Source organism: Gymnoscopelus microlampas (assembly GCF_963454915.1).
Source record: "Gymnoscopelus microlampas genome assembly, chromosome: 20".
NCBI lineage: Eukaryota > Metazoa > Chordata > Actinopteri > Myctophiformes > Myctophidae > Gymnoscopelus > Gymnoscopelus microlampas.
This window is the reverse complement of record NC_139957.1, coordinates 8985037-9009294: the sequence shown is the minus strand read 5'-3', so window position 1 is coordinate 9009294 and position 24258 is coordinate 8985037. Positions and strand designations below refer to the sequence as shown.

At 41.1% G+C, this 24258-nt stretch overlaps 1 protein-coding gene and 1 pseudogene across 2 annotated transcripts in view; one reads left to right on the top strand and one right to left on the bottom strand.

Moving 5' to 3' along the window:
* The first annotated feature begins 979 nt into the window (after nt 1-979).
* LOC311035991 (UDP-N-acetylglucosamine transporter-like) lies at nt 980-3010 on the top strand (annotated as a pseudogene). The gene is made up of 3 exons: nt 980-1237; nt 1698-1955; nt 2461-3010. The product of its transcript is annotated as a UDP-N-acetylglucosamine transporter-like (transcript).
* Nucleotides 3011-7420: 4410 nt separating this feature from the next.
* Nucleotides 7421-24258, bottom strand: part of LOC311035990 (kelch domain-containing protein 3-like) — a gene marked incomplete at both ends in the record, with an annotated part of 43421 nt that continues 26583 nt past the window's right edge. Inside the window, one exon of the mRNA XM_084044518.1 lies at nt 7421-7508. Within this exon, the coding sequence (XP_083900644.1) occupies nt 7421-7508 (88 nt within the window). The remainder of the gene's footprint in view (nt 7509-24258) is intronic.

Genomic DNA, 24258 nt, shown 5'->3' with positions numbered 1-24258 from the left:
AAATAGCAGATCTACAAGCTCGAACTTGTAGATCTTCCTTTTTAGCGGTGCCAGCCGCTCTACAATTGACCGTGTGTGTTTGTCTGTCTGTCCGTCCGTCCGTCTGTCCGAGCACGGCCTCAACCAGTGCAACCAGTTAACACTAATTAAACACAAACAGGACACAGTGCAACACATGCACCACTTAAAGACATGCACACACACACACACACACACACACACACAGGCTTCCCAGTCTCTCTCATCTCTCTTGCTGATCGAGCTCCAGTCTGACGTCACACACAATAGTACAATGCCGATTTACGCTGACGCTCGGCACGTCAGTACTGTGACGTCAGACATGACCATATGTATTAGTTATTATTGTGGGCTCGCTGCACCACTTATATCATAGTACTTGGCAGTCTATGACGTCAGTACTATGAGCAGAAAAGGGACACAGACAGAAAGACACACGGTTTCAACTAAATTGGCAGGAATTCCCATTATCTCTTGCTGTTCACTTGTGGGAGGATTCACGGTCCGAGACAGTGACTGAGAGAGGAACTGTGCTTTGTGAACTGAAGAGGAACTAGAAAATGTGCTCCTCGGAGCACAAGTCTCCGCCAGCAAATATTGATTAATCCTGTCTAAGCTATGTATATTAGATATTGTGATGACACCAGTGTGTCTACGTAATGTATTGCTCCGCCATTCCTCAGCCATTTCGTGATAATTCCTGTCTTACCTCACTTTGAAAGAGACACAGACTCTTTCAAAGTGACACATCCATTTATAGGGCCGCTATACGTCATGCGTCTCACTAGCCAATCAGAGCACACTCTTTCAACGTATTGTCACGTGAGGCTTGACCAATGTTAGCTTGGCTGAGGGGGGGCGGAAAGTGAAAACATAGTCTCCTGGCGGAGACAACAACAACACAAAAGGCATTTTGGCAACCGAGAGACCAGAGCAGTCCTACTCCTAATGGCGAGCAAGTATGTACGTCGGAGCAGAGAGTGTCGGAACGGTTGGTGCAAACACAGCAAGTGAAAAGCCCTTGTTGCCGGTGTCCGCCGGCCCGGGGGAGGAGGAGTTTGCGGCAACGGCCATGTCTTCCCCGTCGTACAGGTCGTGGCGGAAATACGCGTTGCTAGCCGCGCTGGTGGTGCAGACGGTGACCCTGGTGCTCACCGTACGCTACTCGCGCACCCAGCAGGAGGACGGGCCCCGCTACCTGGCCTCCTCTGCCAGTGGCGTGCACAGACATTTTGAGGGGCAGGTGCTCAATTAAATTATACTTTTTTTTTGTTGACTTGGTCTGCTCTTTTTTTCCCTCTACACCTATACCTCTTTGCCAAAAATAGCCGATCTACAAGCCCACAACGCCTCGCAGCGCGAGGCGTTGTGGGCTTGTAGATCTGCTATTTTTGGCTAAAGTTCTCCTCAGAAAAGGGATGCTAGGTTTTGAGTGGTTATGGTAAAAAAGAAAAATCATATCACATAAAGATTTGGCGGACGCCCTGTAGTAACTCTGAGGACCCCCTAGGGGTCCCGGACCCCCTGTTGAAGACCCCTGCTAAACTGAAAAGAAAAACCCTTTTTCCCCCTTTTTTTAAAAAGGGCACTTCTGGTCAAGAGGGCAAAGGGCAGGTGCTCTAGCACCACCTAGAGTCTATCTGTGCACGTCCCTGTCCTCTGCCGTGGTGTCGACCGAGCTGCTCAAGATCCTCGCCTGCGTCCTGTTGTTCGTCTTCGGAGAGCAACGGTTCAGCGTCCAGTCACTGCACCGCGTATTCAAGGACGAGGTCGTGGGTGAACCCACGGAGACCCTGAAGTTGGCCATCCCCTCCCCGCAGGCATCTACACCCTGCAAAGATCCTCACCACCGCGCTGTTCTCGGTCTCCATGCTGAGAAAGAGGCTCCGGAGCCACCAGTGGCTCTCCATGCTCATGCTGATGGCCGGTGTAGTGCTGTAAAGTAACTAAGTACATTTACTTAAGTACTGTACTTAAGTACGATTTTGAGGTATTTGTACTTTACTTGAGTATTTCCAATTTCCAATACTTTTACTTCTACTCCACTACATCTCAGAGGCAAATATTGTACTTTTACTCCACTACAATTATTTGAAAACTTTAGTTACTAGTTACTTTTCAGATATCAATTATGATATTATGAAACATTCATTAACCACTTTAGCCCTATTTCATACATAGGCTATTTGAAAATAGCAGATCTACAAGCTCACAACGCGTCGCAGCGCGACGCGTTGTGAGCTTGTAGATCGGCTATTTTCAGATATTTAGTACTTTTACTTTTGATACTTTAAGTACATTTTGATGCCAATACTTTTGTACTTTTACTCGAGTACATTTTGAATCCTGGACTTCTACTTGTAACAGAGTATTTTTATATTGCAGTATTGGTACTTTTACTTAAGTAAAGACTTTGAGTACTTTTTCCACCACTGGGTCCAGTGGCCCACTGGACCAGTCGCCTCTACAGGCCCACTGAGCCAGCGATCCGCAGGCACCCAGTTCATAGGACTGGCGGCTGTGCTGATCGCCAGCATCACCAGTGGTTTTGCCGGGTGTTTACTTCGAGAAGATGGTGAAGAAGACCAAAAGCAGCCTGTCGGTCCGTAACGTACAGCTCGGTTTGTTCGGCGTCGCGTTTGGCTCCGTTGGGATGATGGTGTACGATGGACGCAGGGTGAGAGAGTCTGGGGTATTTCGAGGCTACAACAGCATCACGTGCACAGTCGTAGTCTTGCAGGCTCTGGGTGGCTTGCTTATATCGGCCGTCATAAAATATGCCGACAACATCCTCAAAGGGTTCGCTGCCTCCCTGTCAATCATCTTGACCGCGTTCATTTCATATTTCTGGTTAGATGACTTTCATCCCACTAGCGCTTTCTTCCCAGGAGCACTGCTGGTCATTGCTGCCACGTTTCTCTACAGCTACGAGCGCAGTCCTGTTGCCAATCGCCCCCAAAATATAGACGGCCAGCAGAAAATACAGGTTTGAGCTTTACTACCACCCGAAGAGCAGTGGTGCACTACATTTACTCAAGAACTTAAGCACAATTTGGAGGTATTTTTAGCGGTGCCAGCCGCTCTACATTTGACCGCGTGTGTTTGTCCGTCTGTCCGTCCCTCCGTCCGTCCGTCCGAGCACGGCCTCAACCAGTGCAACCAGTTACACTAATTAAACACAAACAGGACACAGTGCAACACATGCACCACTTAACTCATTCCCTGCCAGACTTATTTCTGGCTGTGTTTGCCCACTGCCAGCGATTTAGTTTTTTTTTTTTTTTAAATCCAATGCTTACTTCAACCTTGCACTTTGTAAATCGCTATGGATAAGAGCAAAAGATTGAACAAAAGATTTTGAGATGGGGTCGGCGGCCAAATACATATCATTTTGGGGGTCCTTGACATGAAAACGTTTGAGCACCACTGATATAGGAACATACGTTTTTTTCAGAATACCGTTGGGATTTAGAAGACATTTGTAGAATCGGCTTCAGGTCTTAATGGGTTAAGTGGTTAAGCTTGTAGATTTTCACTATTTTTGCCAGACCTGAAAGGTATGGTCTACACGAGCCTTTGTCACCAATTTGTCCATACATGGTATGTCTGGTTGTGGTTAAGTTTCTTATGCATGAATAAATAGGCACAGACTAGTCGTGACATCACTATTATGTCACAAGTATAAATACGGTTGGTATATAACGTAAGGCACAAAGATTTCAGAATTAGACTTCACACGACTTCACACAACACCGGCTTAGGTCTGGCAAAAGACCAGGTCTCCTGGTCTTTTTAACTTGTTTATAAATGTGTGTGATAGAGTCGCGAGAGTTGGAAAATGAGACCTGAAAATATACTGATCCAGCATACAGTGCATGTATATACAGTAATTGCTTGCGTTTTCATTTTCACTGTCAACAGAGCCCTGCAGAATATTAACACATTAAGACCTGGAACGCATCTGTGTCTCATTTCATTTGAGCTAAAAAGCATTCTTTTACACTTTGGCTATTCAAAAATAGCAGATCTACAAGCTCATAGCGCGGCACCGAGTGCCGCACTACAAACTTGTAGATCTGCTATTTTTGAAAAATCATGAAAATGTGTGCAATCTTTGAATATATATATATATATTTTTAAGTGAACATTTGTAACTCAAGTCATTTTGCTTCTGGGGGGTCCCTGGGACAACATATTTTGAGATGGGGGTCCGTGGCCAAATACATATCATTTTGGGGGTCCTTGGCATGAAAAAGTTTGAGAACCACTGATGTAGCAACATAGCTTTTTTCAAAAAACTGTTTTTAGAAGACATGTTGTAGAATCGGCCTCAGGTCTTGACGGGCTAAAAGAACAAAGAGCAGTCCAAAGGTGCTGTTGTTATTCATTATCAATTCAATTCAATTCAATTCAATTTTATTAAAGTGTCAAATCACAACAAGTTGTCTCAAGACACTTTACATGTAGAGAAGAGACCCGACAATCCCACCCTGAACAAGCAATTTTTGCGACAGTGGCAACGAAAAACTCCCTCTTAACTGGAAGAAACGTCAGGCAGACCCTAGGTTCTAGGGCGGGGGCCTTCTGCCTCGACCGCGTCGGGGGAAAGAGGGGAGAGAGAGAGAGAGAGAGAGAGAGAGAGAGAGAGAGAGAGAGAGAGAGAGAGAGAGAGAGAGAGAGAGAGAGAGAGAGAGAGAGAGAGAGAGAGAGAGAGAGAGAGAGAGAGAGAGAGAGAGAGAGAGAGAGAGAGAGAGAGAGAGAGAGAGAGAGAGAGAGAGAGAGAGAGAGTGCAGGTAGTAACAGTAACAATAGTAGCACATATAATAGTGTAATATATGATAGTATAATATAGTACAGCAATAATGTGTATGTAGTATATAATGGTATAATATAAGAATATTAAGATAATATACAGTGTATAGTGGTATAGTGCAGTGTAGTAGAAATCCACGGTCGTGCTCCATGGAGAGGCCCGGTCCGCAGTCACAGTCTTGAGCCGCAGCTGGGGGTCCGTATTGACAGTCCATGGACCTGCGACGTGGGAAATAAAAGAAACTCCGGGGAGCGGGTCCCCGGTTGTGTGTGGATTTGTTACACTGAATTCTGAGAACGTTTCATTAGTAAAACATTCCCTCTAAAACCTGCAGTAGATCTCCTCAATATGCTATGGAATGCGGTACACGTAAATAGAAGATAGGAGATGTGGTGCATTGTTGATTATGAAGAATGGCCACAGTAAGATTAAAATCAAATTAACAAAGACGCACGTACAAAAACATGATTTATTAATACACCCAACATTTAATACACCCCGTCTCTGTCGGGTGGAAATCTCATATGTCCAAAACGGTTACTTTTCGTGATTCAAATTAAACCGTAGCAAAAGTAGCAGATAGACGAGCTCAAAACGCCGCGCTTCGAGCCGTGTTTCGAGCTTGCGAATCCGCTGCTTTTGATACTTTTGTGTGACGCCGTTGTATGATCGAATAGGGTATTCATTTATGAAAAAACACAGCAAGTTAAAACGTGGAGATAAGAGGTTTCTGCCCGACAGCAACAATATTTTTGCCATATTCCTTCTGCCTTAACCCATTAAGACCTGGAACGCATCTGTGTCACTTTTTGATTTGAGCTAAAAAAACATTATTTTTCACTTTGGCTATTCAAAAATAGCAGATATACAAGCTCATAGCACGGCACCGAGTGCCGCGCTATGAGCTTGTAGATCTGCTATTTTTGAAAAATAGTGAAAATATGTGCAAATCTTTTAAAATATATGTTTTAAAGCAAACATTTGTAACTCAAATCTTTGCTTCTGGGGGGTCCCTGGAACAAAATATTTTGAGATGGGGGTCGGCGGCCAAATACATATCATTTTGGGGGTCCTTGACATGAAAGTTTGAGAACCACTGATATAGAAACATACGTTTTTTTTTCAGAATACTGTTGGGTTAAGTTATGAAACCCCGAAGCAGGCATATTGACCGCAATTTTGCTCTTGTGACAGGATGTAGGTTCCCACCACCCCAGAATGAGTTCAAGATTCAATAATGTATTACTATTTTAACGAAACACTGATTGGGATTACAAATGGCCGCTGTGTGCATATAGTAAACTGTCAAACAATGTTGGTGTTTATAAAAAAAAAAAGAACCTTTTGGAATGGAAAAAAAGTGTGAAACCTTCATCCTGCAAATGAAGAACGAACAATCCCCGAGTAACATGAAACAGAAGGCCAAACTACTAAACCTACTGTATAAGGATTGCAGATTAATATGACAGTATAAGTGATCCTGTGGGTAATTTTCCTCAAAAGGCTTGCAGACACAATCACACAGTAATGAATATGTGAGTGAAATTGCTGTACTATGTCATCTCATTGTCAATTACTTCTGTTTACATGCATGATGACACAAAAGGCGTCTCAAATCAACTTCATTAATCAACATTATGCCTAACAATAGCCATTTAGTGAACTGAATCATTTCATATCTAGGCCTATAGTTCAGCTACAGCAATTTAGTTGATGTTTGTAACCTGAATTGACATTGGTACTCTGCAGCCTGGGGTCAACTCCTTTTTCGGTTTTCTGATCCGGTCTAGATATAAACCCACGGCGGTAAACCATGCCCCCCCCCCCCTTTTTTCCCCCCCTAAACCGGATCACATGGCTTAGTTTTACGGCTTGCTTTTCCTCCGGAGGAAAGCTTGGTGACACGAGGTTAGGTATACTACATCATCACAACTTCATGTGCCATTCCTTCCTTAGAAGTTAAAGTTACAAGTTTAAAAAAAAAGTTAAAAAAAAAGTTGGAATTATAATCAGGTAATAACATCCTCTCTCCCTTTTGTATCCCAGGAACTCATCATCAACCATCTGTTTCCCTTTAGATGTGTTCTTGATTTGGTTTGCTTCCGTTAAAAAAAAAAGCCTATTTTGGTAAAGTGGCAAGCAAACAAATCCATTCAAATTCAACTCTTCAACATGACCAAGTTTTGAAATGAAACATTCTGCGAGCAATGTTAGAATATGTCCTAGTTTGTTTATTTTCAAAAATTATCCTTTAAAAAAAAGAAAATATGGGGTGCTTGGGTGGCGCAAGGGTAAAGGTCATGCCCGTCACTGCATAAGACTAGGACAGGACAAATAAATGGGGAGATTAAAAAAAAACAATAAATAACCACAAGACAAACTTTTAAAACACGTGCAAAACCAACAGATAAAACAAAACAAAATACTCTCTAACTCTCACAAGCTGTTCATTTGAATTCAGAACTGACAATCCATTTTTGTTTGAGGAGACTTGTACAAACAAAAAGTGTACCGATGGACCGGTAAGGACCCATTAGGGTCCATTTTTACACTTAAGTAAAAAAAAAGTTTCTGAGATAATGATCAACATTAGCGGCTGTGTTTTGCTAATGATGGACCTAACTGTACAGCCAGCCAGCCTGACACATACAGCAGAGGCGCTGGAATGGAATATGATCTGGGGGGACACATCAGGGACACATGAGCGCATGTGCGAATATTTTCGGGTTTTTTTCGGGTGGGTTTGTTAATTTTTTGGGGGGTTAATTCGGTTATTTCGGTTCATTCGGTTCAAAAAGTGTACTCCATGAAGTGTAGATGTCAGAGGTAATTTTGTCTTTCTATTTAAGGGACACTCAAGGTTGCTCTAATGAAAATTAGAAGAACTGACATACAGTACAATATCAATAAATAAAACATATAGCCACTTTAGCCCACTTTAGCCCTATTTTATACCTAGGCTATTTGAAATTATTTTAGTACTTTTTCTTTTAGTACTTTAAGTATGTTTTGATGCCACTACTTTTGTACTTTCACTCAAGTGACGTTTTGAACACAGGCCTCTTACTTGTAACAGAGTATTTCTGCATTACGGTATTGATACTTTTACTCAAGTAAAAAATGTGAGTACTTTTTCCATCACTGGCGGAGGGGTGTTGAGAAGGGAGGAGAAGGTTGAGACCAGCTCCCTTGGGTTAGAGGCACAGTACTGCATTTAATGCAATAGAAAGTGGACTGAAGCATGATTTATACTTAGTCGCGCACCAGCGTCACAAGCGATGCATCGACACTAGTCTTAATGCGACGCATTGTGACTTCGTAGATGGGCTATTTATCAACCTTAAGAATACACCCCTTAGCTGTGGTTATTGAGAAGGAGAGCGCGGGGAGGAGGGGATTGAAAGTGGGAGTTTTTCTCCACTTCCTTTCAGCTGTCTTTTAACCACTGCACAAACGAAGTTCCGAAAGGAAAATAAAGTTGTTTGAAGTTGAAGCTGCTCTGAGACGCGTTAGTTCAGCTTGCAGGGTTTCAGATAACCACACAGCTGGTTGAAATTGAACCGAATGAATGTATTTGAATGTGTACTTTTACACTGTGGTACTATAATTGGGTGTGTTCGACGTACGTGGGTGGGTTGTGACAACTCCTTTTAAAACAGAGGCGAATGAACGTTTTGTCAATCAATGTTTAGAAAGATTGGCTGTGGAGAAAATGCTTTCAAAATTAGTGTAATGTTTAAGCACTGCAATGCATGAATGTTATATTTTTGCAAAGCTGTCATAATCAGGCAAAACCAGCCCAGCATGTGTCCAATTGAAAGCTATTTGTTGTTGACATGTTCATGTATGACTTTTATCTCCTGTGGAACTGCAGGATGGAGTCCACAACAAATGTCCCTATATGGGGACATGTACGTACTGTATCTTATCTTATCGCCCAAGCCTGTTTTTCCCAGCGCAATCCAACCAAAAGCAGCCATTCGGCCAGAAATGTCCACTTGCACACAAGATATCTCCAAATCTAAAGGGTGGATTGCCATGAAACATTTTGAATGCAGTCATCCTCTCTGGCGAAACAACCCTAACCATTTGAGTGACCACAGGCCTTTCCTCCAGCACTACCCATACGGTGCAACATTTTGCATTTGTGGCGCCTCCCACAAACACTATAGGAAGGCAGTTATAGCCAACTGGAATGGTATATGATAAAAATGTCTATCGCATAGCTTGAGATAATGTGTAGCCATTTGTATGAGTTTGGAGTTTTTGGTTTTGGTGACCTCATGGCCTTTCCTCGAAGCAACACCCTTCAGCCAGACTTTCTAGTTGGTTATAAGGAACAGCACAGCCTCTACGGACTACTAGCAGTTCTTTTAGACTTATTTTTAGAGTATTTATTTTTATCCCCAGATGCAAGATTTTGTTTTGTTTTGTTTTAATAACTACCGCCCCTGTCATTGGCCCAACGAGCAGCAAGCTCACAAGGAATGTTCCTGGTTCTCCTAATTAGCCAATGAAGAATTTGCATACACGTCTAAACTACAGCAGTTTCTAATGCACAGGACGGATAACTTTTAGCTTCTGCTGTCTGGGTGATCATTTCCCAACACAGTGACAAGAGACACATGCAGAATTGTTATAATGAGCCACTGAAAGCGGCTTTATGTTCCATGGGACTGAGTGTGAGCTCGACCAGATGTTTTCATTTCTTCCCTCAGCACGGACCAATGAAGTGTCCTTTATCAATGTATGTTTACTGGCACAACTACAGTATGATGCCTTAACACATTACCTGCCAAGATGTTAAACATCGTTATTTTTTTTTTATCCCCATGCCAGCGTAATTACCTTAAATCAACGATCTTTGAAACGCCGTGGAAGCCACGTTGTGTACAAAAAATGAAAAATAAGAAGTCCCCGTGGGTAGGCGGAGAGATCCGCGTATCCACTGGGACAATAACATTAGAACCGCGAGCAGCCATTTTGGGGCTATGGCCCGTTGAAAACGGGTGGTTTTCAACGCAAAAAAAAAGAAACTGAGTTAGGAGTGTTTTTCTAAAAAATCCCATAGTTGGGCTTAAAAAAAAAAACGCATATATGCGATCTTGGCAATCAAGTGCAAACGTCCCACTTCTGAAATGTAAATGGAAGGTTTGTATACGTTTCCACATTTACTCCCTCGTGTGTATTTTTTATTGCAATAGTTCTTGGATTTCCTTGATGATGACACACGATGCAAAACATGTATCCATATCATTTTAGACTTGCGTCATATTGCCCACTTCTGACCCTATTGCCGGGAAATGTAGGAATTTGCACAACAATCCCTGAACCCCCAGGGATCGACCACTAAAGCCATATTTCACATTCTGACGTATGACAGTGGTCGCTACACTGAAGCTCTCAACACGTTGCATTGCAGCATGTTTTGAGCGTGTAGATCGGCTATCCTCGCTCTGTCATGAGCATTCTCACAGCACTAGTCTCGCTGCATTGTGAGATTGTACATCTGCTTTTTTTCGCCTTTTTTTCTCCTTCATTTTCCCACTTTAGTGCAAATATCTGCCAATAAAGACATATTTAGAAGAACAGGGATGCCAGGCTGAAAGTGGTTTAACCCATCGAGACCTGAAGCCGATTCTACATGTCTCCTAAATCTCAACAGTTTTCTGAAAAACGTATGTTTCTATATCAGTGGTGCTCAAACTTTTTCATGTCAAGGACCCCCAAAGTTATATGTATTTGGCCGCCGACCCCCATCAAAATATTTTGTTCCAGGGACCCCCCCCAGAAGCAAAGATTTGAGTTAAAAATGTTCGCTTTAGAAATATATATATTCAAAGATTTGCACACATTTTCACGATTTTTCAAAAATAGCAGATCTACAAGCTCATAGCGCGGCACTCGGTGCCGCGCTATGAGCTTGTATATCTGCTATTTTTGAATAGCCCAAAGTGTAAAATAATGCTTTTTAGCTCAAATCTAAAAATGACACAGTTCCAGGTCTTAATGGGTTAAAATGTGTATACATGTGTGGGATTGTGCTGTCTGCTCTCACTTGTTCCTACATTATGGTTAGTGCAATTGGCAAGCAATCTGACTGCATCAGCAGCTGATGAATGGAGCAAATTATCACACCCATCAGAACGCGTTCTCCTGTGTTCTATTAGGCACGATAATTATAACAAATGAAGCCCGGGCACAGTCAGCTTCTCTATGCTTTTCACATATGGAGTGCAATTAATTCCTAGTGAAAGACCCAATTTGAAGACAAATGACTTGGCTTTACTCTCCTGTACACAAAATGCTAATCTCTGCCAAGGAATTATTGTGATACCAGGAGCTGCTGACTGAAGGATATTTATCTCCGGAGCACGATGGTAAACATAATTTGATTGTGCTCTTGACTTGGTATGCTATAGACTCCGATAAGCTGTATCTGACAACACATGCATATTATCACGATGGGGTGTAGCCTAGTGTGAACGCAATATCTATACGGCAGCGACCCCTTGTTTTCTCAATGTCATTGATTATCATGCATGTCGAGGCTTATGGGAACATTATGACATCTATCCGTTCTGTCTACAGTGAACGATCACTCTGGTGTAATTAACCCTTTAAGACCGGGAACGCATCTGTGCGTCATTTTTAGATTTCTTTGGATATTCAAAAATAGCAGATCTACAAGCTCAGAGTGCCGTGCTATGAGCTTGTAGATCTGCTATTTTTTTTTTAAATCGTGAAAATGTGTCCAAATCTTTAGTTTGAATATATATACTTTTTTAATGCGAAAGTTTTTAACTCAAATCTTTGCTTCTTCTTTCTTTTTACTTATGTTGCTATATTATCAATGGTTTTCAAACTTTCTTCATGTCAACCCCCAAAATAATATGTATTTGTCCGCGGACCCCCTCACATCAAAAAAATATTTTGTTCCAGGGACCCCCAGAAGCAAAGATTTGAGTTAAAAATGTATATAAAAGATTTGCAAAAATGTTAACGATTTTTCCCCAAAAATGCAGATCTACAAGCTCATAGCGCGGCACCCTGTGCCGCGCTATGAGCTTGTAGATATGCTATTTTTGAATGGCTAAAGAAATCTTAAAATGACACGCATGCATTCCCTTACCGGCCTTAAAGGGTTAATATTGATCTAAAAAAAAAAATCCATCTGAAAGCGCTTCATAGTGGGTTTCACACTCAATTTCACAGGAAGAGCTTTCGCATTTGATTTTATTTATTTATTTGTTTTTCTTTTTTTGACTTCAAAGCAGCACATAGCGAGAACTTGGCAGTACATCACAGTATACAGAATCCATAGGTCTTTTCAAAGCCAAATGTTCCTGTCTTACAGTAAAGCTTATTGCTACTTATTGTTATGTAAGGGAAGTTTTTTTTTGTTGGGCATGCTCAAGTGGTCTAAAAAAACGATACTTGAATGAGTGGGTCAGTTAACTTTGTTGTACACGGCCTCCTGCAGAATAAGTATCACCAGTAGGAGGAGATGTACGACACCCTACAAGCGAATTCATCAATCATCCTATTTCCAGGTCCAATAGGGAGGGCCGTGAGCAGTGTTGCCAGATTCTGTGAGAGAAACAAGCAACCAGGTCTAGGAGAACCAGCCCAAAAGAAGCAGCTTTGGGCCACATGAGCACTTTAACATATACATCAGCTATTTGAAAATAGCAGATCTACAAGCTCTACGAGCTTGTAGATCTACGAGCTTGTAGATCTACGAGCTTGTAGATCAAATAAAATCTTGCGGGGAAATTATAATAAGCAGATCTGGCAACCCTGGCCGTGAGATCGAATACTATCTGAAAACACGGAAGAAAAAAGAAACGCACCGTACAACGGTAAATATTCTGTTGTATTCCTTTCTGACAGAGCTTTGTTGAACCACCCAAATACATAGGTAGCACAGAAGCGTTACAGCTGGATCCGTTTAATACGTATTACGTTGTGAGCTTGTAGATCTGCTATTTTGGATAAAGATTTTCACCTATTGTGACATGCTCAGAATCGGGACGTCAGGGTTCGTGTGGTCAACCGATCAGTTGAATATTCAAAAGGCTATGTAATAAGGTTTGAATGTTGCTTGTGCTAATGACTGCTATTAGACGTCTCTAAAAGATGAGACGAGTGTAACCTCTATTAACCCATTAAGACCTGAGGCTGATTCTACAAATGCCTTATAAATCAATAGTTATCAAATGTTTGAATTGAATGATTTTTTTTTTATTTTTTTGACATTTTTCAAACACTTTCAAGATTTAAAAAAATAGCAAAAAATAGCAAAAAAGCTTGCAGCACGGCATGAAGTGACGCGCTGTGATCTTGTATATCTGCTATTTTTGAGAACCAGTGGTGGCTAAATCCTAAAAATGTTCTGAAAAACGTAAGATGCTATATACATAGCTCAAATCTAAAATGACACTGATGCTTTCCCTGGTTTTAATGGGTTAATAGCTAGGCCTTGTCAAATGTGTAGTCATTTTACGGTTCTCTGGCAACACTGACACTCAAATCACACTTCCTGTAGTGTCATCAACAACCACTCAGTTCAGTTGTTATGACAGATAATTCACTTCGTTACTTATGAAGGGAAGGTGTTATGCAACAGACACACCTAGTGTTTTAATAAGATAATAAGACAGCTGCTGTATATCTACTTGGCGATAGTCTGTGTTCTTCATGCTGCACGGTGTATTTCATGCTGTGCGCAATATGCTTTTTAATTCTTTAGCGAGGAAATCAACTTCCTCTTCGTACCCTCTACTGCACCATCTGAAGCCGATTCTAATGTCTTCTAAATCCCAATAGTATTCTGAAAAATGTATGTTTCTATATCAGGGGTGCTCAAACTTTTTCATGTCAAGGACCCCCAAACTTATATGCATTTGGCCGCTGACCCCCATCTCAAAATGTTCCAGGGACCCCCAGAAGCAAAGATTTGAGTTAAAAATGTTCGAGGCTACATTCAAAGATTTGCAGACATTTTCACGATTTAAAAAAAATAGCAGATCTACAAGCTCGTAGTGCGGCACTCGGTGCCGCTCTATGAGCTTGTAGATCTGCTATCCATAGCACTCGGTGCTATGGATACTAGGGGCTGCTAGCAGGGCTTTTAGACTCGTACGACCCTGCCGTTTGAAAGCAAAGCGCTGCAGTTTTCTGTCAATTGCTTGGACCAGGTGTGTAGCTCTTCCATTGCTATTTTTGGCACACTTTAGTTGCTGGAAGTGCACCCAGATAGACATCTCCAAAATCACACACTTTTGAATAGTTTAACACATTGAGTGCCAATCGCGTAGAGCTACGCGAACCTATTTAAAGCCGCCACGTGCCAGTCGCGTAGACCTATGCGAAGTGGTGTTTTTTTCTTTTTTTCGAAAAAAAAGTTCACATTGCACTTTTTTCAATTTTCTATACGGCACATTTCATTGTAGCACCACCGGAAACGGAATTATCCGGGATCCGGTTTTGCCGATCCCGTCGGCCTCCGTTCTAATGACGAAACTGAAACGCCATTTTCTCTTTGTAGTTTTTCTCCTCGCTGATCACTGTTTAACATAAACCGTTCTAACTACAAGATGGCGATTCCGTTTCGCATGGGATTTTCACTGGCCGAAGCAGTCAGATCTCCGCGATGTTTACAAACAGTTTAGAGCTCAATCTTAAGGATTTTAACGAGGTCTATGGCGACATGAAAAAAACAAAAAAAAACAACAATAAAACGCTGGCACTGGTAAGTACATGAGATTATGAGATTAACCTCTGGCATGGAATGTGTTAAGTTAATACTTCTACTCCACCACATCTCAAAGGCAAATATTGTACTCTTTACTCCACTACAATTATTTGAAAACTTTTGTTACAAGTTACTTTGTAGATTTAGTTTACTAGATTTTCAGGTCGCTATGCAGCCTTCAAATCCAGTCCTATTTCATGCTTATCAGACAAATGGTCAATGAGTTATGGCCATTTGAATTGTTAAACACTGCTGTAGTGTTTAATTTGAAAACTTGAACAGTGTTTGTGCCAAGTTTGGTGCGGATTTGAACAACAGTGTGCCTGTGGACCTCGAGGGCCCCTGACGTGGCCCCTGGTGTCACTCTTGTCACGGCAGACCCCTGAACAGTGTTTGTGCACAATTTGGTGCGTCGCGTTGTGAGCTTGTAGATCGGCTATTTTCAAATAAAATCTTGCGGGGAAATTATAATAAGCAGATCTGGCAACCTTGGCCGTGAGATTGAATACTATCTGAAAACACGGAAGAAAAAATAAACGCACCGTACAACGGTAAATATTCTGTTGTATTCCTTTCTGACAGAGCTTTGTTGAACCACCCAAATAGGTAGCACAGAACCGTTAGAGCTGGGTCCGTGTGATGCGTTGTGAGCTTGTAGATCTGCTATTTTGGATAAAGATTCTCACCTATTGTGACATGCTCAGAATCGGGACGTCAGGGTTCGTGTGGTCAACTGATCAGTTGAATATTCAAAAGGCTATGTACTGTAATAAGGTTTGAATGTTGCTTGTGCTAATGACTGCTATTAGACGTCTCTAAAAGATGAGACGAGTGTAACCTCTATCAATAGCTAAGCTTAGTCAAATGTGTAGTCATTTTACGGTTCTCTGGCAACGCTGACACTCAAATCACACTTCCTGTAGTGTCATCAACAACCACTCAGTTCAGTTGTTATGACACATAATTCACTTCGTTACTTATGAAGGGAAGGTGTTATGCAACAGACACACCTAGTGTTTTAATTAGATAATAATAAGACAGCTGCTGTATATCTACTTGGCGATAGTCTGTGTTCTTCATGCTGCACGGTGTATTTCATGCTGTGCGCAATATGCTTTTTAATTCTTTAGCGAGGAAATCAACTTCCTCTTCGTACCCTCTACTGCACCATCTGAAGCCGATTCTAAATGTCTTCTAAATCCCAACAGGAACGGAGGCCGATCCCGTCGGCCTCCGTTCTAATGACGAAACTAAAACGCCATTTTCTTTTTGTAGTTTTTCTCCTCGCTGATCACTGTTTAACATAAACCGTTCTAACTACAAGATGGCGATTCCGTTTCGCATGGGATTTTCACTGGCCGAAGCAGTCAGATCTCCGCGATGTTTACAAACAGTTTAGAGCTCAATCTTAAGGATTTTAACCAAGTCTATGGCGACATGAAAAAAACTAAATAAACAACAATAAAACGCTGGCACTGGTACAGTGGTTGTACCTTCAGAATGTCAGGGGTGGCACCCCTCTGGCGCCTCTCTGGTACCACCTACTTTTGCGGTACCGCTTTTTTCTCTGTGGTGCCACTAGATGGCGGTAGAGAGCAACTAATGCCCAGACACAGGCATGTTGTGTCTATTTGAGACAGGGCTGCTTCCAGTCAACAGAGGCTGCAATTGAAGCTGAACTTGTTGAGAAGTGAAACAAATAATTGTATGGGTTATATTATCAAGAAGTATTTTGGTAAATTGCACTCAGTGGGCTTTGAAAGTAGCAATTATTTCTTTAAACACAACTGTGTTTCATGGTGGAAGAAGTGCACAGACATTTTACTTAAGTAAAAGTAGCAATACCACAATATAAAAATACTCTATTTTATATTTACTTATTTTTAAATATACTTACCAAAAGCTAATGTTCTACAATGTTTGAAAGTAGCCGATCTAGCTTGTAGATCGGCTATTTTCAAATGGCTGTGGTATAAAATAGGGCTAAAGTGGTTAATATGTATGTTTTATAATATAACAATTTATATCTGCAAAGTAACTAAAGCTTTCAAATAATTGTAGTGGAGTGAAAGTACAATATTTGCCTCTGCAGTTGTAGTGGAGTAGAAGTAAAAGTACAGTAATACTTCAGTAAAGTAAAAAAAACACCTCAACATTATGCACATGTAAGTTCTAGGCGCCTTAACCTGGAATCAAACCCTGCTCTGTAACTTGTAAGACCACTCTCTACTCCACTACACTACTGGTACAGTGATAAGTCTGTGGGGTCAGGACGTGTCTCGTTCTCTATGTTCTGTGCACTACTCCTTGGAAAGTCAGATAAAAAGCTGGCAGCTCCCAAAGCTGCTACTGTCTGAGAGTAATAATAATAATAATAATGGATTTTATTTATAACGCACTTTACATTTTGTTACCAAACCAGAGTAACTTCACTAGTGGATACATACATTTTTAGGCTACCCTCTCAGAGATAAATCAACAGAGATTTTATCCTCACACACGCACACATTTGTATTTTTGTTTGACTACATGTTTTCAATTGCACTTTGTTTTCATTACATTTTTAGAGTTTTTCTCTCTGTCTTCAGTACTATCTGAATCAGTTTTAATTTCTGTCTCCACACAGCCGATGACAACAGCAGTTGTAGCAATGCAACGTGTTGTGAGCTTGTAGATCTGCCATTTTCACTATTCTGAGCTTGTTGAATATTGCCCCTGACTACCCTTACAATAATACAACTAAAATTAACACTGAAACTAATTTAAAAACTCAACTAAAACTAAGCCTTTTCACAAGCTAAAAACGAAACTAGCAAATCCACTTAAAATCAAATGAAAACAAACTGCAATTGAAAAAGTGTGCTTGTGTGTGTGTGTGTGTGGGGGGAGGGCAAACTCCTGGGCTCTAAGTCTATTGTGATGACAATGAAGTGTGGCTAGAGACCAAGGTGCTAAACCAGTTAATTTGCATGTCGCTGACAGACAGACTGATAGCAAAGATTTTCTGTGGATCCCAGCAATTCTTCAGATGAAAACTCTCATTCTCTCTCTGTTTTTCCAACCATGAAAAGTTTTTTGATTGATTGAATACTTTATTTAGAAGTTTGCAGACAAAGAGCACATGAAAGTACAGTTCAAATCCAAGGTCGACTAAATAGGAAGCTGGCTGCTAAATAGGAATAAGAAAGCCATATGGCTTGTTTAAATTGGGGTCCTTAGTTAGTTAGTACAATATACTCTCCTGTGTTCATTTAACTCTGTTTCACATTCTAAAACAATATAATTGTGCCGGACAGTAGTTTATATTATGCTTTTAGTTGACTACTATAGTTACTAGTTACTGCTCTCAGACAGTAGCAGCTTTGGGAGCTGCATGCTTTTTATCTCTGACTTTCCAAGGAGTAGTGCACAGAACATAGAGAACGACACACGTCCTGACCCCACAGACTTATCACTGTACCAGTAGTGTAGTGGAGTAGAGGATGGCCTTACAATTTGCAGAGCAGGGTTTGATTCCAGGTTGGGGCGCCTACAAATTATTGAATAATGTTGAGGTGTTTTTTACTTCACTGGAGTATTACTGTACTTTTACTTCTACTCCACTACATCTGCAGAGGCAAATATTGTACTTTTACTCCACTGCAATTATTTGAAAACTTTAGTTACTAGTTAGGCTACTTAGGCTAAGTAACATTTTGAACACAGGCCTTTTAGTTGTAATAGAGTATTTTATTTGGGTTCCATAGAACCTTGGGGAAAATGATGAAGTGTTTTCTTTTTACTGTACTGGAGTATTAGTGTACTTTCACTTCTACTCCACAACGCCTGCAAAGGCAAATAGTGTACTTTTACTCCACTACTACAATTATTTGAAAACTTTAGTTACTCTGCAGATATAAATTGTTATATAATAAAACATACATATTAACCACTTTAGCCCTATGTTATACCACAGCCATTTGAAAATAGCCGATCTACAAGCTAGATCGGCTACTTTCAAACATTGTAGAACATTAGCTTTTGGTAAGTATATTTAAAAATAAGTAAATATAAAATAGAGTATTTTTATATTGTGGTATTGCTACTTTTACTTAAGTAAAATGTCTGAAACACAGTTGTGTTTAAAGAAATAATTGCTACTTTCAATTCATCCTAAGGACTCATTCCCTTATTTTCTATGTTTACAAAAAATAAAAATAACATTAACTTTAAATGCATTCACCCTTCCCCTGTTGCTAATACTGTACTGTAGAGTTAATGGACTCACATGTGCCACATGGTGGCCGTTCAGCCACACTACACCTTAAAAAAAGGTGTCAAATGCGGCACCACCAAGTAGTGGTGGTACCACAGTGGCACCACAGAGGCACTCAGATGGTATTACTGCCATTCTCAAGTGCTAACCACTGTAAGTACATGAGATTATGAGATTAACCTCTGGCATGGAATGTGTTAAATTAATACTTCTACTCCACCACATCTCAAAGGCAAATATTGTACTCTTTACTCCACTACAATTATTTGAAAACTTTTGTTACAAGTTACTTTGTAGATTTAGTTTACTAGATTTCCAGGTCGCTATGCGGCCTTCAAATCCAGTCCTATTTCATGCTTATCAGACAAATGGTCAATGAGTTATGGCCATTTGAATTGTTAAACACTGCTGTAGTGTTTAATTTGAAAACTTGAACAGTGTTTGTGCCAAGTTTGGTGCGGATTTGAACAACAGTGTGCCTGTGGCCCTCGAGGGCCCCTGACGTGGCCCTTGGTGTCACTATTGTCACGGCAGACCCCTGAACAGTGTTTGTGCACAATTTGGTGCGGATTGGAGCAGCGGTGTGCCTGTGGCCCCTGGGGGACCCTGACGTAGCCCCTGGTGTGGCTATTCTGATGGCAGTCCCTTGAACAATGTTTGTGCCAAGTTTGGTGCGGATCAGGAGCAGCCTGTGGCCCCTAGTGTGACCATTGTCATGGCACAGTGGTCCAGTGGTCTACACATGGTCCCTGGTGTGGCTATAGGCTCTATGCACAGCAGCCATATTGGAAAGAAATTGGGCCTCTTCTTACTTCCTTCACAGGTGTTACCAATGATACTAATGAAGGCTCTGTTCCATTCTGGTCAGGGTGCTGATATCGTGCATGTTGGCTCACTAGAAACACTCCATTTTGGTTCCCAAATGGCCCCTTATGGTGGGTGTGTAACTCTGAGAGTTTACAAATGGAACCAAATGGACCCGTAAGGGTCCATTTGGTTCCATTTGTAAACTCTCAGACTTATGGGGGTCCTTGAAAATAAGACAACCACTGTGCTACACTAAATGGAACGGAGCCTTAATTAGTATTATATTGGTAACACCTGTGAAAGAAGTAAGGAAGGGGCCCAATTCATTCCCAATATGGCTGCTGTGCATAGAGCCTATTCAGAGAGAGAGAGAGAGAGAGAGAGAGAGAGAGAGAGAGAGAGAGAGAGAGAGAGCTGTCCTGAAGTAACTGTAGCTGCTGTCCATGGTTCTGAAAGAGACTGCTGTCCTGAAGTAACGGTAGCTGCTGTCCATGGTTCTGAAAGAGACTGCTGTCCTGAAGTAACGGTAGCTGCTGTCCATGGTTCTGAAATAACGTTCCCTGTACCTGCTGTCCATGGTCCTGAAGTACCTGTCTCTGCAGATGCTGTCCAAGAGGCCTTGTTGTGTGATTGTGCCGTTTATTGTTTTATTAAAAAAAAATACACATGGTGTGATCAGACATCTGCTGGTCATTTGCCTTGACCAGCAGAGAGTAAAATGGAAAAAAGCAGGATGTGGAGAAAGATCAGCAGAACTATCCAAAAATGTTCATTGAAGCTTGAAGTTATGCACCTCTGCCTGATTCACGCAGCGCAATGCCTGAGTAGGACTTGACATGTTTATTCCGCGTCATCCAGGGCTTGAGCTCGCGTCCGCCAAGGGCAAGGCTGTGCGTATCTCCTGAGATATACTGCCACATTAATGTGAATGTGAGTGAGAGAAGTCCACGTACTGCAGCCAAATAAATATGAATGAGCTACGTGGAGTTGGGCAGACTGCTGAGGAATTGTGGGCATTGTAGTTTAACACTTGTTTACATGGCGTACAATGAAAGATTTCAAACTAGTGTCAAATATACAGTTTTTTTTTTTTTTAACCCATTAAGACCTGGAAGGCATCTGTGTCACTTTTTTTATTTGAGCTAAAAAGCATTATTTTACACTTTGGCTATTCCAAAATAGTAGATATACAAGCTCATAGCGCGGCACCGAGTGCCGCGCTATGAGCTTGTAGATCTGCTATTTTTGAAAAATCGTGAAAATGTGTGCAAATCTTTGAATATATATATTTTTACAGCGAACATTTTTACTCAAATCTTTGCTTCTGGGGGGTCCCTGGAACAACATATTTAGAGATGGGGGGTCCGCGGCCAAATACATATCATTTTGGGGGTCCTTGACATGAAAAAGTTTGAGTACCACTGATATAGAAACATAGTTTTTTTTAGAAAAATGTTGGGATTTAGAAGACATTTTGCAGAATCGGCTTCACGTCTTAATGGGTAAAACAATTCTATAAATGTTTGTACTTCATCTAGAGATTTTTTTTTTAAATTATTTGTACATGAGGGTTCCGTTTGTACACTCAGAGTTTTAACAAACACTCAGGATTTGACTGTGTATCTTCATGTCAGACACATAATAGAACATCCATCACGACTTCCTCTGACCATTCAATCTCTGCCTTCTTGTTTCACTTTCTTCAACTTCTCTTTCCCTCAGAACTCTCGGTCCTAGACCGGCATGCGTTACGGGGCTGTTTCAGAAAAACAAGCTGGGGGCCTTTGAAGAATTTGAGACTTCTTATCTTTCCGGCCCTTTCATCCTTGCCAGTGATCTCCGGCGTAGCTCAAAGGATCCCGGGATTATTGGAATAACCCATTAAGACCTGAGGAAGCGTCTGTGTCATTTTTAGATTTGAGCTAAAAAAAGCATTATTTTACACTTTGGCCATTCAAAAATAGCAGATATACAAGCTCATAGCGCGGCACCGAGTGCCGCGCTATGAGCTTGTAGATCTGCTATTTTTGAGAAATCGTGAAAATTAGTGAAAATCTTTGAATATATATATATTTTTTAAAGCAAACATTTGTAACTCAAATCTTTGCTTCTGGGGGGTCCCTGGAACAACATATTTTGAGATGGGGGTCCGTGGCCAAATACATATACATTTTGGGGTCCTTGACGTGAAAAAGTTTGAGAACCACTGACATAGTAACATACGTTTTTTTCAAAGGATTTAGAAGACATTTTGCAGAATCGGAACCTCAGACCTCAATGGCATAACAGATTCGGCTCTGATTACTTGTGCACCCGGAAATAAAAGGCACTGTGCCCGCACTGTTCTCCACAGAAAATGACACGAGGGCATCGCAGCAGCAGCATGTATCGCAGAGTACGGGACAACAACACGGCACTGTTTATTTTGGAACGTGGAAGATTGCATCTGTCGTGTTTAGTGTACAGAATGTCTATATCTTAAGATGTTTCTAGTTTGTGTTATTTTTTTTTACATAAACCCCATAGTCTGACAAGGATGTTCATGTCCGATCTAACAATGAATCTTAAAAAGGATTGTGAGATTCTAAATAATTGCATAGCTTCAGTTATTCCCTGTGCTCGCTGTAAGATAAAATGAGCACTCGGCGCCCACAACCGATACTTTGCAAACGACCGTGATTCGTTTAACCCGTTAAGACCGGGAACGCATCTGTGTCACTTCAGACACACTTCTTTGGCTTTTCAAAAATAGCAGATCTACAAGGTCATAGCGCGGCACCGAGTGCCGCGCTATGAGCTTGTAGATCTGCTATTTTTGAAAAATCCTGAAAATGTGCGCAAATCTTTGAATATATATTTTTTAAAGCGAACATTTGTAACTCAAATATTTTTCTTCCGGGGGATTCTACAAATGACTTCTAAATCCTAACAGTTTTTAATTTTTAAACGTATGTTGCTGTAATCAGTGGTTCTCAAACTGTTTCGTACCCCCGAAATGATATGTATTTGGCCGCGGACCCCCATCTCAAAATATCTTGTTCCAGGGACCCCCCAAAGGCAAAGATTTGAGTAAAAAATGTTTGCCTTAAAACGCATATATATTCAAAGATTTGCACACATTTTCAAGATAAAAAAAATAAATAGCAGATCTACAAGCTCGCACTCGGTGCCGCGCTATGAGCTTGTAGATTTGCTATTTTTGAATAGCCAAAGTATACAATAATGGTTAAAGTGGTTATGCGATCCCGGTATTAATGGGTTAAAGTATTTGGTAATGGCTCATTTTTGAAATAAATGAATATGATCAACAGTCTACGAAACTAATGACGAGGATGGACTTGCTGCACACAACAGGGTCAGTCGCGCCGGCGGAGTTTATGCACCCAGAGCTCCTGCAATTCTGTTGAATTTCATCAGGTGTTGCCGTGACAACGCCTTGACAACTTGACAGTAATAATCAGTGCTGGGGTTGCGCGTCGAAGCTTCAAAAACTCGAGGCTAGAATGGTCTTCCCACCGCCACGCTAATGTGCGGAGCTCATCTGACATGGGAAAGCCGCTGCAATGACTCGGGGGTTGAGTCGAAGCTTCAGACGTCAAGTTCAAGGGCCCCCGGGTTTTGGCAGGTACATCTTGTGAAGCAGCGTTTTCCGGTTGCTTCTTCCGTGCAGCTGAAGGAGCAGTAACTATTCTAGAGGCACTCTGTATGCAAAGGTGCAAGACAGAAGGGTGTTGGCCTGAACATGAGACATAAACATGGGTGTCATACAGGGCTGAACTTAATGCTTCACATGAACGGCATACAGCGCTGAACTTGACGTTTCACATGGGTGGCGTACAGGGCTGAACTTAAAGGAGTAGTTCACCCCAAAAAAGTACTTATTTCCTATCAATTACACACCCCTTAATTGAGACTCTAAATAATTGCATAGCTTCAGTTATTCCCTGTGCTCGCTGTGAAATAAAATAAGCACTCAGCGCCCACAACCAATACTTTGCAAACAAACCAATACTTTTGCTCACAATGCGATACGTTGTGAGCTTGTAGATCAGCTATTTTCAAATAGCCCAGGTATAAAATAGGGCTAAAGTGGGTAATGTATGTTTCATAATATAATAATTTAAATCTGAAAAAAAAAGTTTTAAAATAATTGTAGTGGAGTAAAAGTACAACATTTTCCTCTGAGATGTCGTGGAGTAGAAGTAAAAGTATTGGAAATTGGAAATACATTACTCAAGTAAAGTACAAATACCTCAAAATTGCACTTAAGTACAGTACTTAAAGGTAGGGTAAGTGATCTTTTTTGGTTAAAACAAAAAGTATTGTGTTAAAATGTTAAAGCACTATATTCTGATAGTAATCATTGCTATAGAGTGTTTGTTCAGTAACAGGAGTCTCCCCGTCTCTCCAGTTCTTTAATAAACAGAAAATACATTTTCCGGTAGGTGTCAACAAATCTCAGCCAATCAGGAGAAAGTACCAATTTTTAAGCTTCATTTTTAAGCTTCATTTTTAAGCTTCATTTTTATAGCGTTCCAGTTCCAATTTTGCCTGCTCATTTCTTAGTGTCATCACTTCAAAATTTCACTTGTTTAATATATATCCTGA